Raw genomic sequence first — 16,868 nt, 5'->3', positions numbered from 1 at the left:
GTAGGTGACCTGCTCATTTTCCTGGCTACAGTTAAGATTGTTTCTTGGTCACTGAGTAAATGAGCCAGCTAAACATTCTAAATGGTGTATATGCCCATAAATTTACAGCCTCGTGTTCCCTTCCATTGCAGAGGCTAATGTTGCTTATATATTTAAACATCAGAAAGATTGGTGAGAATCTTGGTGTGAAAAAGCTGGGGTTACGGTCCTTGGTCCCTTGGATACTCCACCACAGAAGTAACTCCTGTGTTTTGATGTCTCATCATTTTTATCGTGTGATAATGATTTAACCAGTCTTTCCATGCCTACAGTCTTCTAGTTCTGAAGCACTCCATTACACTTACCTGGGTGTTACATAATGTCATGAAAGGAGGTTTTGAAACCTTACAAAGGCTCTTAATGGTATTATGAATTGTGTCCATTTTCTCTGCCATGTGAGTTCACCTGGGGTTACCTCCAAGGAAGGGCCTGGCATCATCAGTGCTTGAGTCCAGTTGCCATATGGTCTGCGCCTCTCAGGTGCCATGAGAGCTGACTTTTTTCCAGGTTCAATGGACACCAGCTACAGCTCAATCATCTAGTGAAATCACTAACCAGACTGCAATTTTAGCTCAGTAAACTTTTATGTATGAGGGCTTTTTGCTGGTGGTGTGGAGCTCCTTGGAAATACATCTTGCCTTTTTTGTTGCACCAGAGCGCAGTCCCTTTTTTCTTTATCTATTTCAAGCAAAAATATCCTGACTAATACAATCACTGCATCTCTTGAAATTAAAGAACATCAAAATATTGAAAACAGCAAAAATCTGCACTCAATAGTACATATTTTTACATCAGGACTGGAGATGTTTATGGTGGAGCAGTGAGTTGGTTTATCTTCTGAAAAAAATGTGGCGAATGGGTACTGTAGACATTATTTTTTCAGTCCTGACACCCTCTCTAGATCCTATGTCCGGAACTGAAGACACTCAGCACGTTGCAAGATAAGACTGTAAATGAGCAACTGGTTCTCATAAATCGTTCATGTCCCCTTTGATTCCCTTCAGTGGTCCTGTCTTTTATTGCATCAGATGCAAGCTTCTCATTCTCTCCTACAGGGTTCTATATAATCACACCCTTACCCCTCTGTTTGTATCTCTGCTTCCTTTTCTATCTGCTCCATGCTTTGTCTTGCTTTCCCACCAGTTTTGTTCCTTTCATTACACTGCCCATAAATCTAGAACAGTCTAATTACTTTACAAGACTGTCTTTTCTCTCAGATCCTTGCCTTCCTGCCTCTACAAGCAATCTTTCCTCCCTTCCAGTCACTAATTTCCACACACACTCCGCTCCTGGGCTTTTTTGTTTGTTTGTTTGTTTTCTGTTTGCTTCATCTGCTTTAGATTGTGTGCTCTTAGGGCTGGGTAAACACAGTGATATTTGTTAGTTTCTTTGTAAATATTATTTGTAAATTATTGCAAAATGCTTATAGATCCATGCATGTTTGTTTTTTAGGGTGACCGTGTAGATGACTTAAAACAAATTGATGGCTATCTTGAAGAGCTCCTCAAACAAGACGTGTGCCAATCTGGCATTGTAAGATTACCCAGTGTAGATACAAACACAGCAGAGTTAGGAGAACCTGTCATGCCCTGTGAAGAAATTGTGGATGCTTTCAAGAACTGAGGTGGCTTGGTCTCCATTGCTCATATATTTATACTATCACAACTTTTAGGAATACATTAGAAAATTAATCTTAACATAAATACGAATGTAAACTGTTAACATTGAAAATTATCATGGTTAGATTTTAATATAATTTTGCTCATGTTTTTGGGAAGTTGAACCGGTCAGCTTCTCCTTTGAATTTTTGTGCATTATGCTCTTGAGAAGTTGTTTTAATTTACCTTTGAGCTATAAATACTACCTCTGATTGTTTGATGTAGAAACTTCATAGATACACACAGACCTGTGTATCATATGTTAGTACTTTGTAGTAATAGATATTATTGAAGATTTACATTTAGTCAATGAAGATAAACGACTTTTAGAGTATCTTTGCTATATGTTTCCTATTACTGGATATTACAAATACAGTTGTTTTAGAGAGCTTGCAAACCTTTGGCTAATTTATTTATATTTATGAAGGGAATGTTTCAGGCTATTCTGTATTTAGTCTACTTTTTTCAGGCATTACACAGAGAAACTCCTTAGTACAGAAGTCAATGAGAGCTTGCTTGAGTTGCAAATTCCAAACTCAACCCTGTATATGATAGCATATTGGTAGACTGCTGCACCCATACAGAGTCCCACTGAAGGACTGGAGCCCAAGAAAAGAATTCAGATTTTGATCTATTGGGATTATTTGAAAAATGTTTTTCATGACAGCTAGTTTGTAATGTAACTTCTTATTGAAGTCCTGTCTGTCTTACACAAACCAGACTAGTACATACTTTCAACCAGGGCCAGCTTTAGGCCTATTCCACCAATTCCCCCGAATCAGGCCCCGCACCTAAGAGGGCCCCGCACCCAGTGAGAATCTCTTCTTGGGCTAGAGGTGCCTTTTTAATTTTTACTCACCTGGCGGCGCTCCAGGTCTTCAGCGGCAGGTCCTTCACTCACTCCGGGTCTTCAGCGGCACTTCGACAGCGGGTCCTTCGCTTGCTCTGGGTCTTCGGCGGCACTTCAGTGGCGGGTCCTTCAGTGCCGCCGAAGACCTGGAGTGAGTGAAAGACCCGCTGCTGAAGTGCCACCGAAAACTCAGAGCACCGCCCGGTGAGTACAAGTCCCAGGTGGTTTTTTACATTTTTTTTTAAGTCATCCCTGCCGGGGCCCCGCCAAAACTGTTTGAATTGGGCCCCGCACTTCCTAAAGCCGGCCCTGCTTTCAACAAATATTTGGCTACCGAAATATGCTTGGACTTCTGGTTTTACTTAGTTTTAACACGCCAGCACTTTATTTATCTTATGGAACTTAAATGAAAAGCTCAGAGTGTTAAAAAACCGAGAGTCCACAGAGTTAAATAATAACAATGTCTCATATCTTAAGACTCAGCATTAATTTTGGCAAACGTACTACTGAGGAAGAATTTTCCAGTCTACACTGGCACTTCCTTGTTCTTCAAAAGAATGAACTACAACTAGTCCAGTTTGCATTAAATTGTACACCTACCCACTTCTCCCTCCTCGATTCTGCAAAGGTTAAGCATGTTCTCCTTTTAATCTCTTTTATAAGTTTAAGGTCAGATATGGTCACATCACCTATACAGTAGAGTGCAATTCCTTTCCAGGCTTGAGGCCAAATTTTTGAAAGAGCAGCCTTGTTTCGTGTGGGTACATCATGTGCTAGAAAATATAGCCATCTGCAAAAGGAGGCTGGGCCTCATCCCTCTTAAAAATTAGGCCTTTCTAGTTTGTGCAGTTGTACAGGAAATTGAAGGACATCTGCATCTGTGTTCTGCCCTGCAGAATGAGACAGATAACCACCTTTTTCTCTTGCATTACTCTATTCCCTCCATTTTGACACACTTTTTGAGTTACCTTTAAGAGTTACTGTATAGGTCATTCCTAAATAGCTAAACAACTATATTAATCAGTTTTGGCTGCTGAGACCTTAAACCATTAACTACCACCACATAAAAAGTACAACGAATGTAAAGGACCATTTAGGTCTTTGTGTGTAGCGTACAATTGCTGTTTGTTCTTTGTCAGAGTTTGTCTTGAAAGTCATCTTGTGTAACAGGTTTAGTCTATAACTGCTCACAAAAATTATATAAAGAGCCACACGGGTAAGAGAGATTTAAAAAAAAAAGGCAGTATATATGTTGGCGGTAGCTGGCCAAAGTGTTTTCAGATATCCAAGTGTGGGTACAATAAGTGGGTTCAGATGCTTCAATGAAAGGTGCTATTTAAGTGCAAACTATTAATTTCACTCTTGTAGTATATATTTAAAAGCCTGGTACTTGCTGTTACAGTCCAAGTCCCATGCAGGGAGATCCAGAGCAGCAGCTCTTGATGCTTCATCATGTTCAGTGGCAGCTCTTTCCCGGTCTGGCCTTGTCTCTGTGTAGTGTATAGTGGGAAGTGAAGGGGAATACAGCTCAGCACTAACATAAGGGGCAATAAGAACAGGAGTACTTGTGGCACCTTAGAGACTAACAAATTTATTTCAGCATGAGCTTTCGTGAGCTACAGCTCACTTCTTCGGATGCATAGAATGGAACACACAGACAGGAGGTATTTATACATACAGAGAACATGAAAAGGTGGAAGTATGGAACACATACAGACTAACACGGCTGCTACTCTGAAACCTGTCATAAGGGGCAATAGTATGCTGCAGTTTTGGATAGTTCTCTGAAAGCATCCACTCAATGTGCAGCGGCAGTCAAAAAAGCGAACAGAATATTGGAAATAATTAGGACAGGGATAAATAATATGACAGAAAATACCATATTGTCTCTGTATAAATCCATGGTATACCCACATCTTGAATACTGTGTACAGATGTGGTTTCCCTCTCTCAAAAAAGATATATTGGAATTGGAAAAGGTTCAGAAAAGGGCAAGAAAAATGATTGGGGGTATGGAACAGAAGAGATTAATAAGAGTGGGACTTTTCAGCTTGGAAAAGAGGCAACAAAGGGGGGATATGATAGAGGTCTATAAAATCATGACTGATGTGGAGAAAGTAAATAAGGAAGTGTTATTTACTCCTCATCCAAGAACTAGGGGTCACCAAATGAAATTAATAGGCAGCAGGTTTAAAACAAACAAAAGGAAGCATTTCGTCACACAACCCACAGTCAACCTGTGGAACTCTTTGCCAGAGGATGTTCTGAAGGCAAAGACCATAACAGGGAAAGAACTAGATAAGTTTATGGAGGATAGGTCCATCAATGGCTATTAGCCAGGATGAGCACGGATGGTATCCGTAGCCTGTGTTTGCCAGAATCAGGGAATGGCAACAGGGATGGATCAATTGATGATTGATCCATCTGTTCATTCCCTCTGGGGCTTCTGGCATTGGTCACTGTCAGAAGACAGGATACTGGGCTAGGTAGCCTATTGGCCTGACCCAGTATGGCCTCTCTTATGTTCTTATGGTCAACAAGATGATATGAGCTGACAGTAAATGGTAAGTGAACCAACTTACGCCATTTCCTCATATGCAAAGCCGCTGCATATGCAACAGGACAGCTGGGCCCCAGAGTTTAGTGAGAAACTACACCTGACACACCCCTATTCCTGTGAAATATTGATACAAGTGTTTTGCAACTTTTTCAAAATGCCTGAATCTCCCCTCATACATACCCTTTTTACATTGGTTTAACTCCATAAACCATGGTGTGAAATCAAAATCTGGCCAGCCTCTCCTCGTTGTACAGTATGTCCCAGCACCATGGGCATTGAGTGGGAGGAAAGAGTATCATCAACTGATAAAACCCTTCTGCATTTAAACTGGGCACTGAAGGTAATCTCACTAGGATGCTATATTTACTTAACCTATATCTCTGGAGACCTGTAAGAGGTTTATAGTAGCTCCTAGATGCCGAGTTAGTGCCTAAATGATAGTTGTCGGCAAGCCATTAGAGCTAAGCAGCATAAGCATTTGGATGAATAAATACTGAAAAAGGGTTCTTGGAATGTTTGACACTATGGGTGCCAATGGATCAGCAGATGATATTAACGCCATGGAAATCCATCACTGGTACACAAAATTTATGAAGGAGTGCCCATCTGGACAGCTTTGTCTGCATGAATTTAAACATGTTCTGGGTCTGCAAGGTCTTACTCAAGATGCAAACAAGTACGTTGAACAAGTATTTCACACTTTTGACATGAATAAGGTAAGGATTCCTACTTAACTACATAGCTTTGTTAAAGCTGTGTAATATGCTGCATCAAATGGTATATCTCAATGTTCTGGTCACACTGGTTATTTAGACCTATGGTTCACATATAGCAAGAAACTCCATGTGAATATATGTAAGTAGCCAGAAGCTAATGAGAGTTTGCCTTTTTCAAAAATATCTGTGTACAATCCTAATAGTACTTTCTGAATCAAATCTAGTCACTTGAAGACTGAATTTCTAAGGCTGTTTTTAGAGTGTGTTAGACAGTGGAGTTTTTTTCCCCATAAATCTACTTGAAAAAGAGTAATTGTTTGATTGGGTCCACATATATCAGTGCTTATGAAGAACTATTAAATATACTGTTCATTGAATGAAACATTTCTTCACAATGCTAAGTGTGTTGTACATTCTAGTTTGAAATTAATCAAATGGCCTTCTCCAGAGATGGCTCCAGCTGCCCCATATGGACTTTTATTCCTCCCCCAACTCTTCAGTGTTTGATATTGCACAGTCGGTTCTACAGCAGCTGTTCCTGCTGCTCTTGTTAACTCTGCTTCATACAGGTTCCCTCTAATCATAGGATTCACATCCAAAAGAGCTCACCTTAATTCCCTCCTGGGTCTAGGAAACACCTTGCAATATTGCCTAATCCTACTCCCACTGAAGTCACTAGGGTTTTGGCCCTTGACTGAAATGAGAGCAGGCTTGGGCTCCAAACTAGCAACTCCACATCACATCAATGGATTCCAAGGTATTCTTCAGCAGAAAGATTCAATGGGCTCATCCATGTTACACACCCATGGAAAAAGCATTTGGACATTCTCTTCCTGTTCCAATGAACCCAGTGAGGTTGGAATGACTGCATTACTAGTAAAGCAAAATGTGTTAATGCTTCATATCAGGGATTCCAGCAGGGATTACAGTTGGTGATCCAAGGTGCAGACAAGGAGCATTAATCCCATCTTGTTTTAATCTTTAGAAAATCCCTTTCTCTAACATACTTCATTATGAATACAAGTTAAATTAGTGTTTGTGCATGTGATATGTGTGCTGTTACATTGTGCCTAATGGCTCAGGAATTACTAGAGAGCTACTGTACAGTGTTAGCAAGTCGTGATAAAATTGGATACTGGTAACATTAATATTAATTTGCTTTAACAATTTTTTAGGTTTTTTTAATGAGAAATTTATTGTGCTTTAATCTATGTTTATGTATTCTGAGTATGCTGGTTGCTGTAATACAAGACTCCATGGTATGCGATAGAATCTTTTGCTTTGTCACAAATGAACTAAGTAGTATTGACAGTTGCTATTTATATTAAGTTCATTTATCATTGGAGGTCACTAGACAACCACATGGAAGGACTGACTAGTAATTGGTTAATCAGAATCAACTAATTCAAGGCGTGTAGCAGTATGGTTGACCAGCTAGCAAACTCTGAATCCATTAAAATGAAATCTGATTTGGAGGGAAGATCCCAATTTTTTTCTCTCTAATTACGTACAAATAATCTGTTAATGGTTACACTTCAAATATAGCTTTAACAACATTTTAGAGACTCTTTTTAGCTGCTACAGAATTTCTTGGGCTATATGTTAGTCTTCTCCAAGAACTTCTCTCTACTCATCTATAAGTAATCTGTGGTCCACAAAGCCAGATATCTAAGTGCTGTTAATTTTAATTCAGAAATTTTATTTTAGACCAATATTTTGAGGAGGATCTAGTATTTTATTGGTGCCTCAGCAAATCAGGGCCTCATAAAGTGTCTGAGGTTAGATTTCCAAAAACCAAGGATGGGACCTGAATACTTTCTGGGAATCATAGTTTTTAAGGTGTCAAGTTGAGCACCCACAAATGGAAGCACACAGAATTGCCAGTCATTTCCCAAAACTTCGGCCTAGATATTTGAAAATGTCTACTCTTTTGATACAGATTTGTACATTATGATATCTGCAAGATTATTTTCTGATGTCTAATGCACTGACTTCTCTGATTTCTATTGGGATTTATCCCTTGTATTTATCAGGTTGTACGCAGATAAAATTTAAAATATGTCTGCATGAGGTGGAGGAATTTTATGCTATTAAACTATGGTCCTCCATTACTGAAATTTCTGGTTTTGGCAGGCAACTAAAAAGGTGGTTCAAAACTTTGGAAATATGCATCCTCAAGAAATTAATGAAGTTTTAAAAATATTTCTACAAAGATCTGTATGCGTACCAAGATCAATAAATCTAGAAAAGGAAAACTGTTATCAAAATAATATATAACCATATCTTTATGACTGAAATTCTATATTAGAGAGAAGAACATGCTTCTCATTCCATCTGGTTAGGGAACCTTCCCCATTTCAGAGAAGTTAGACAACTCGTCTGTTTTAAGACTTAATAAAATCCACCATAAAACAACCTGTCCCAGACTTTTAGCTTCATGTTTAATGATGGGTTTTGAACTGATGCTGCTTTCCCATTCCGCAAGATATTGCGATATTGTTTAATGCTCATCTATATGCTTTTGTAATCTAAAAGACGAGAGTCTTTCTCCTAGGTTGTCACAGCAGCAGATGCAGGAAAAGTTATTGAAAGAGCAAGAAACTGGTTGGCACCTATAATATTTTTTTCTTAAAATCAGTGGTATGCTTAAGACTTTACATTCTATACCTTTTACAACCAATACAAATAAATAGGGTGGCATCTACCTTAAGATAAAAGGCTTTTATCCTTTCCCTTTGCTTGCTCTTTTTGTAAAACTTTTGGCTGAAGAAAAATTGAACATCTATTACAATCGAGTGAATGAACTGGTGTGTTTTACTCAAAGCAGGATGGAATAGAGATATTCTACAGAAGATAAAATGTAATCTATCTCTTTAAATAAATACATCTATTTAGGGTTACAGAATCTAGGTGTACTATCTGATTGAGAGTTGACTGCTTTGAATATGGAGAGAGGGTTTGTGGCAACTCAGGGCCCATGCTTGGGGAGTCATGGAAGTTCTCAACTTGAGGTTCGACCCCTTTCTGTTTGCTCTGATGTGAAATATATAACTTTCTTGTTGTAAAATACGTTATCTGCAGAGCCATTCCACAGGCTTGCAGTCTGGTATCAGTAGATAAACTTAATTTAGACGAAACAAATGATTTGTTAGCATTTGAGCCATTCTACAGTGAGACGTGCTGGGTTTTTATGGCCTGGTTCAGATTTACTCAGTAGCTCTATAATCACTGTGTATTTGATCATCTGGAATATATTGACAACTAGTGACAAAAGTAATAACTTAGCAGTGAAGTAATTCATGAGAGAAGTAGACAACTGTAGCTGCCAAAGATAGCTCTCTCTCTCTCTATATATATATAGTACAGTAAATGCCTTCTGCCTGTGAAGAGCATATCAAAGTAAAGCCTGTGGCTACTTGAAGTGAAAATAAGCTCATAGCAAAAATTCTCTCGCTAATGGGCAAATTCAGTCAGATAAGCCTTGGGAAAATGCAACCTCAAAGAAAAGTAGTGCTTTTGCCCGGAAATGTTTGCAGCCATGTGAAGGTGCTTAAACTTCACCTCATACTAAAAACCTTTTCATGTGGTGCAAAGGCAAAAAGATTTCAACCTTGATTCTTAACCTTCATAGCTGAAGAGAATATCCATTTTTTTTTATCTCCAGTGGCACAAATATACCTATCGCTTAGCAAGTGAAGGCCACATCCTCAGCGGTGTGAATAAATATAACTCCATTTTTTTCAAAAGAGCCAAGCCAATTTATACCTGCTCAGGATTTGGCCCAAAATGTCAAAAGGAGAATTTATAAATTGGATACAAGTTGCCCAGTTATTAAGTTTTGTAGACTGCATGGATTGTCTTATAGTACTGATACGTGAGTGCTGGAATAGAGTCTTTGATTAAGAAGCTATATATTGTAAAGTTTCTTAAAGTCCTAAGTAAGCAAAATGGTATAGTATAAAAATACTGCCATACCCAATGTATTGTGTTTGGAATTTCTTCAAAGCATAGAGAAAAAGTCAAAGAAGTTCCACTTACTGTTTTTATAGTTTACGGGTAACATCTGTCTACTGCATTAACTCTTTTCAGTCTTCGGTGGGTTGTATTTGAGCAGTTTTGCATTAACTCTTTTCAGTCTTCGGTGGGTCATATTTGAGCAGTTTATATAGGAGTAAAGAATATCAAAGAACTACATATGTTTTATCTAAGGGTAAGGATATTTTAAAGACAAAACTTCACTGTTACACAGGTTTTGAAGACATCTGATAAAAATTTAAGCAGACTGTTTGCATTTATATTCTCAAGTTCCTCTAATGCATATAATTCCATTGTAAGGATTTTTTTAGCCATTTTGGACATTAACTAAAAGCAATATATGACAGATATTTTTTCAGATTATTGAAGTCAAAATCTATAAGATTTTATTTTGAGATTTTTATATATTTCTTTTCAGAGAGGATACAATAAAGCAAAGTTTCTTCAATTTTATTAATGTATTCCATATCTTAATAGTGTGATTGTATCAGGAATATCTTCTCTCCTTTACAATAAAATTCAAAGCCAAAAATTTGAAATTGATAGAAGGAAAACGTACACCAAACCCAGTGTGCCTGTGAAACTCATTGCAACAAGAAATAATTCAGCCAATGTATTACCAATATTCAAAAAAGGCTCGGGCCTTTACACAGATAGTAAGAAGATCCTGAATTGTAATAGGAATTTCTAAATATTTGGCATGTTAAGGTATTTCATAGTAACCAGAAAATGGCTGCCAATTTCTATGAAAAAGAATGGAAGGGAGGGGGGAGTTCACCCTGAATCAGGATGAAGATCCAAAAACTCAAAAATGTTCATGGAAGTGGAAATCTGCAATATTTTATTTTGGAAACACCAAAACATTGGTGTGAAAGTTTTGGTATTTCTGAAACTGAATATGCTCCCTGGGAGCCACAGTGCCATGTCGACCAGGTGGGCTGCAGAGGAGCCAGGGAGGTGTGTGCGCTGACCGGAAATAGGCAGATTTCTGACAGAAACATGCCTGGTTTATGTCAAAATTATATTGAAACTGACACATTCCCATGAATCATCGTTTTCCAACAGAAAAATGTTCTGTCAAAGAATTCCAGCCAGATCTAATAACCCACTTCATAGTTTCTTCCACCTTCCTCTGAAGCATCTGATGCTGATCTACTGGGGGAGATGAGACTGAACTAGATGGGCTCTTGCACCAATATCATACAGCAATTTGTATGTTCTTATACACAACTGCTTACCATCCCCGTGGCACCTGTAGCAATTGATTCATAAAGTACCATTACAAAAATAATGTATTCTTAGTTGTCATCCCTTCTTAGAACTTACACAGAAGTAAAGTCTATAGAAGTAGGACCCAGTTTTCTATTTTCTATGAGACTTTCCATACCAAATTTATTATCTCAGAACCTTTTGAACCAAATAGCTGTATCTGATCACTTTATCTGCAATACACTGTGGTAGAGCATCTTATTGTTATCCAGAGATGAGAAAGTGAGCCTAGTTTTTCACCGAGAGCAGTCTGAATCTAGTGACTTCAAACACAATTCTTAAACATGTAAGGCTTATGTGAGTTAGATACCTTTCCAAATACTTTCTAAAGCCACGTCCACACACCATACAGTCACAATGTGTTTGCTTTCTGGAGTTTTGTGGGCTTTCTGGAGTTGCTTTCTGGAGTTCTGTTAGGGGGCTTATTCCTTCACCCACTCACTTCCCTGGTCCTTCTCACATGAACAGAGAGCAACAATACCTGAAGTCCAAAGGCACAAACAATTTGATGTTTATTGGGGTGAACTTCCAGTAAGCATGATTCCAGTTTCCTTCCTCAGTGTCCCCCTTCCCAGCTCTGACACCACAGAGCCTTGTCTGTGTCCCTGTTCCCATTCCTCCCACTTTAGCAAAACATGATTCAAATTCCCCCACCCCCATTCCCTGTTCCCATTCCCTCCCTTACTTCCTGATTGACTGCAGACTATATAGTAAAACTTGAGTTCTGCTTAGCTGTACCTTAACCAATCATTTACTAAAATTTAACTAACCAATCCTAACACATTGTAACCTGATTATTTAACCAATTATATCCCACCACCTTAATTGGTTTACACCCAACAAAATTAATTATACAGCAGACAGAAACAATCACAGAACCAGAGGTTATACAGACAAACAATAGGGAAGTGGAGGCTACAGTGATAGAACAATACAGCAATGAGGATTTTACACCCCAGCTATTGATAAGTGAGTTCTTGCCAGACAGGATGCGATCAAACTAAGTTTCCTTTACATCTTTTAGGCTCTTCCCTTTCTCTGGAGGTGATAGATTGGATCACCTTTCTAACAGCCCCAGATTGCCTTATTTCAATGTGACTAGTTTGGAATGTGAGGATGTGACCATTCGCTTCCCAGCTTATGCTGCCTCCGCTGCTTAGCCAAAGGCTTAGCCTAAGAACAGGGCCTCAGACTGTCACAGTAAGAGAAGGCCCTTACACTGGCAGACAGTGATTTTGAGTCTTTCTTTTATACCTCTATAACTAGCTAAGTGACAAGAATACACCTAAATTCTTAAAGTAAATTCTTTGCAGACAGGCCTGAATATCTATATCATAACAGTTACTAAAAAAAAAAATGAATCGAGTTCAACTCAAGTCTTTTCCCAGTGCATAGCTGATCCAAAGGATCCTACTTCATCACTGTTCAGTGCATACTCTAGGTCCTCTTTATATCTCCCTTCTGTCGAGATGGATTAACAAGCCTCCTACCTGCTCTTAATTCTTTCTCAGCAGAATAAACACCTGCTATCAATGGGACATTCTAAGGAGAAAGCTGCCAGCCTTCTATAGGTCATTTGTGAAAGATCTTAAAAAACCCATCTTGAGGCTTCATAGCTCTTGGAATAGTTTCAGAGGTTTGCAAGAGTATCTAGATTCATTGCTGTTGAGGTTACTTTCCTCACAAATTGCACAGCAGTTTAAATTTGCAATTCAATCACAGGTTTAAAATTGCAGGTTCACAGTTCTAGTCAATGCTCGTAATTCATTAACTTGCATTATTAAAATGTTGGCATTGAATGCACTTCTGGACAGTGTGACTGACTTGTCACTGGTGAAATAGCTTGTGGCCCAATAGTTCCCATTAATTCCAATGGGATTTAAGGGCACTCAGCGCCTCATGGAAGTTGGGTCAGCCCCTTGCAATATCAGAGCCTTAACTCTCAGCATTGTACAGGTCGTGCTTTTTATGTTTTATTTTTATTTTTTAATCTAAAGCATATAAAACAGATTGCAGTGCCCTTGAAGGTCTGCAGTGATGGAGATGCCCAGCATCTGCAGCTCAGGAAATTGGTGTTTACAATATATCGCTTACTGTTCAGCAGAATGAGAAGAAAAAATAGCAGTCTGCAGAAAGTGGGCTCTCGGTCTCTCGGTCTATTCCTGCAGCCAGGAAGGAAACTCTACTCTTGGGCTATAGAGCATTTTCAGAGGAGACCAGAAACTGATATCCTAATGACTTGAGGTTATTAAAGATCCCCAAGCCAGTACTTCTGCACAGAGTACTTATAAGTGGTATTCTGGCTGAATGTTAAGGTCAGGTAATGAATTCTGCCTCCTGAACAACCCCCATAGTTTTCTACCCAAAGAACTGATATGCACAGTTACTGTGCCCTGTGTGACAGACCCAGGCCAGTGGGGTACAGGAGTCTGGTAGAGGGCAAATACACTGGCCACTGGATGAGTAGTTTTCTGTTCCCTGAGTGACCAGAGCAGGGGCTGCACTAGAGTAATCAGGAACCTGCTAGAACCAAGTAAGACAGGCGGGCTAATTAAGACACCTGGAGCCAATTAAGAACATACTAAAATCAATTATGGCAGGCAGACTAATCAGGACACCTGGTTTAAAAAGGGCCTCCCATCAGTTAGTGGGGGGGGGGGGTGCAAGGAGCAGAGAGTGAGAAGCTGCTGGAGGACTCAGAAGTACAAGTGTTATCAGACACCAGAAGGAAGGTCCTGTGGTGAGGATAAAGAAGGTGCTGGGAGGAGGCCATGGGGAAGTAGCCCAGGGAGTTGTAGCTGTCATGCAGCTGTTCCAGGAGGCACTATAGACAGCTGCAATCCACAGGGCCCTGGGCTGGAACCTGGAGTAGAGGGTGGGCCCGGGTTCCCCCCAAACCTCCCAACTCCTGATCAGACACAGGAGGAGTTACCTGATCTGTGAGCAACACCAGAAGGGAAGGTCTAATTTGGAAAGGGACCTGGCCTGTCCCCGATCCACTAGGTGGGATATAGAGACTGTGGGGATTGTTCTCCATTTCCCCCATGCTGGCCAGTGATGAGGTTAGCTGAGTGAACAGCAGGTTTGAGCCTCTAGCAGAAGTGGCCAAACTGAGGGCTGCTGTGAACCTCCGAGGCGAGCAAATCCACCAGAAAGTGCAGGACCCACCAAGGCAGAGGAGGAACTTTGTCACACCTGTTACAAAGCTGCCATATTTTACAGTAGAGGTGGCCACATCTCAGTAATGGATGATGTGATCTGTGTACTGTATCCAGTTGGGGTGCAGATTGCTTTGCATTTTTCAGGAAGATAAGTACTACAGCCATCTAAGTATTACATTTGTTCTAGTATTTAACATTAGCCTGCCATTGTTAAACCTGTATTTCTGTAATTGGTTTCTTTTCTAAGAAAAGCTACATTTGTAAATCAAGGAAAAGGTCTTTGTTTACAAGCTTGTCCCTCCCAGTGTGCTTTGTTAGGCACACCAACATTAAAGCTCTGGGGAAAGTATCTGACCTTTGTGTTAAGAATTTGGAGTGTTTCCTATTTTCAGGTGAGACTCTAGAGAACAGGTCCAGTTACAAGTCTACATTATCTGAAGAAAGAGCTTCAGGCTTCTGAAGTAGAGTGAATTGGCCCTTCACAAGGGCAGGCTCTAGTGATGGACGATCTGGATGCCCTGTCCTGACACCAACATTTGGAGTCACCAAATCGTTGCATTCTGAGGTGTCAAATCCTTGGAGGGTGGCGTGGAGGATTGGGGGATTTTTTTGTGTTTTGCAATTCCAAGACCTAGTAAGAAGGATTCCTATGCACTACAAACTCCTCAACGTTTTGCAGAGCATTGAGCCTAGCAAGGTACCACTCCCCATTAATGAAGTCATCTTAAAACTTGCCAAGGTGGTCTGGCATACCCCAGCCTCATGCATTCCTCCCCCCCAACACACGCACACTCCAAAGAGGACAGAAAAGAAATAGTTTGTGCCAGGGAACAGAATTTTTATTCACACCTCTCACCAAACTCTTTTGTAGTCCAAGCAGTTACTGAAAGAAACAGGCAACATCAATCCAGATTTACCCCTTCCAATAAGAAATATAGCTGGCAAACTCATAGCTGGAGACCAGATCAGTTCACCTGTATGTTAGTTTTGCTCAGAATAGGCATTAGTCTTATAAGAATGTATTTAGTGTTTAGATTCTCTGAAATGCTTCTAAGTTGCTGCATGCATCAATCTCACTTGCAATGTCTGTATTCTATGCTATAAGAAAATGCCTCAATTTTGCTTTATAACTTTTTGAAAATGTTTGCTCTGAACTTGTGAACCCAGGCATGGGAATTTTCTCCCCTGCCCTTCCAGAACGGTGATCAAAATCAGAAGGGCCATCAAGGAACATCGCACTACAAAGACTTGGATAATGGATCTCGAGTAGGAGCAGAGAGGTTATTTTATCTCTGTATTTAGCACTGCTGGAACAATGTGTCCAGTTCTGGTGCCCACAATTCAAGAATGATGTTGATAAATGGCAGAGGGTTTGGAGAAAAGAGACAATAGAATGATTAAAGGATTAGAAAACCTGCCTCATTGCAATAAACTCAAGGTGCTCAATATGTTTAGTTTTGGCTAAGAGATGGCTAAGGGGTGACTTGATTACAGTTTATAAGTACCCATGTGGGGAACAAATATTTGATAACGAGCTCTTCAGTCTAGCAGAGAAAGGTATAACATGATCCAATAGCTGGAAGTGGAAGCTAGACAAATTCAGACTGTAAATAAGGTGTAATTTTTTAACAATGAGAGTAATTAACGATTGGAACAATTTACTGAGGGTCAGGGTGGATTCCTTTCTCTGGCAACTTTTAAATCAAGATTGGATATTTTTAAAAAAGATTTGTTCTGTGAATTATTTTGGGGAAGTTTAATGGTCTGTGTTGCATAGGAGGTCAGACTAGATGAGCACAATGGTCCATTGTGACCTTGGAATCTGTGAATCTATTAATCTTTAGCTGTCTCCACTGATCCAGCAATTTCTAATGTACATTTTAGGGCCACATCAGCCTCTGGTGATGGCAGTGTTTGGATTGCTTCATTTTGTTTACCGTACACAACCTGATCCCAAATCATCATTTAAATTCTCTCAAAACTGGCAGTGTTCTCTTATATTTCCTTAATCTAGCCAAACAGTTGGAAGTTATTTTTTTATTGTTTCATATTTTTTCCTGTTTATAAAAGTAGTAATGTGCTATCACCAGTGGCCTTGGGGAGAGGTGATTTTTGGAGAATTGCTGCAGTGTCAGTGAATGCTTTGTCTGTGGGTTTAATAGAAGCTGTTAAACTATAGAAGATTATAAATTTTAGCCCCCATTGCATTCCATAAAACCACCAGCTTTTTCCATCAGTTATACTATCAGCTATTACCATACTAACTAACATACCCTTAGTGAGAGACAGAATTACGTTCTCTATTTTACATTTATTATATTCTGTTGCAGTCTCTCCATAGAGGTGAGACAGTCCTTTACTGAACTACAAAATCCATTTTCCCCCATATATTTTAAGCTGATGTTTACAGGCTTTTTAGCTATTGCTAAGTATATGAAATACCATTCCAGTATAATGTAATATCTGTTTCAGGATCCCTTTAAAGGATGTAGCACTTTTTGTGCATGTCCTATACAAAACTGTATAAGCAAATTATGATGGAGGTAACATACAAGCACCACTATATGTCTGAGACCTGGA

At 39.5% G+C, this 16,868-nt stretch overlaps 2 protein-coding genes across 6 annotated transcripts in view; both read left to right on the top strand.

Annotated features, from left to right (window-relative positions):
* The window catches only part of LOC123362615 (MORC family CW-type zinc finger protein 1-like), a 95,501-nt gene extending 93,485 nt beyond the window's left edge, over window positions 1-2,016 (top strand). For all 5 annotated transcript variants that reach the window (XM_045003009.1, XM_045003008.1, XM_045003010.1 and 2 more), the window contains one exon: window positions 1,492-2,016. In XM_045003009.1, coding sequence (XP_044858944.1) covers window positions 1,492-1,662 — 171 coding nt within the window. In that variant the 3' untranslated portion in view covers window positions 1,663-2,016. The remainder of the gene's footprint in view (window positions 1-1,491) is intronic.
* Window positions 2,017-5,631: 3,615 nt separating this feature from the next.
* LOC123364761 (guanylyl cyclase-activating protein 3-like) overlaps window positions 5,632-16,868 on the top strand; it is a 49,790-nt gene continuing 38,553 nt past the window's right edge. The window contains exon 1 of the mRNA XM_045007139.1: window positions 5,632-5,823. Coding sequence (XP_044863074.1) covers window positions 5,632-5,823 — 192 coding nt within the window. The remainder of the gene's footprint in view (window positions 5,824-16,868) is intronic.

The sequence above is a fragment of the Mauremys mutica genome, chromosome 2, assembly GCF_020497125.1.
Source record: "Mauremys mutica isolate MM-2020 ecotype Southern chromosome 2, ASM2049712v1, whole genome shotgun sequence".
Lineage (NCBI taxonomy): Eukaryota > Metazoa > Chordata > Testudines > Geoemydidae > Mauremys > Mauremys mutica.
Note: the sequence above shows the minus strand (reverse complement) of the source record. Positions and strands in the feature narration are given on the sequence as shown.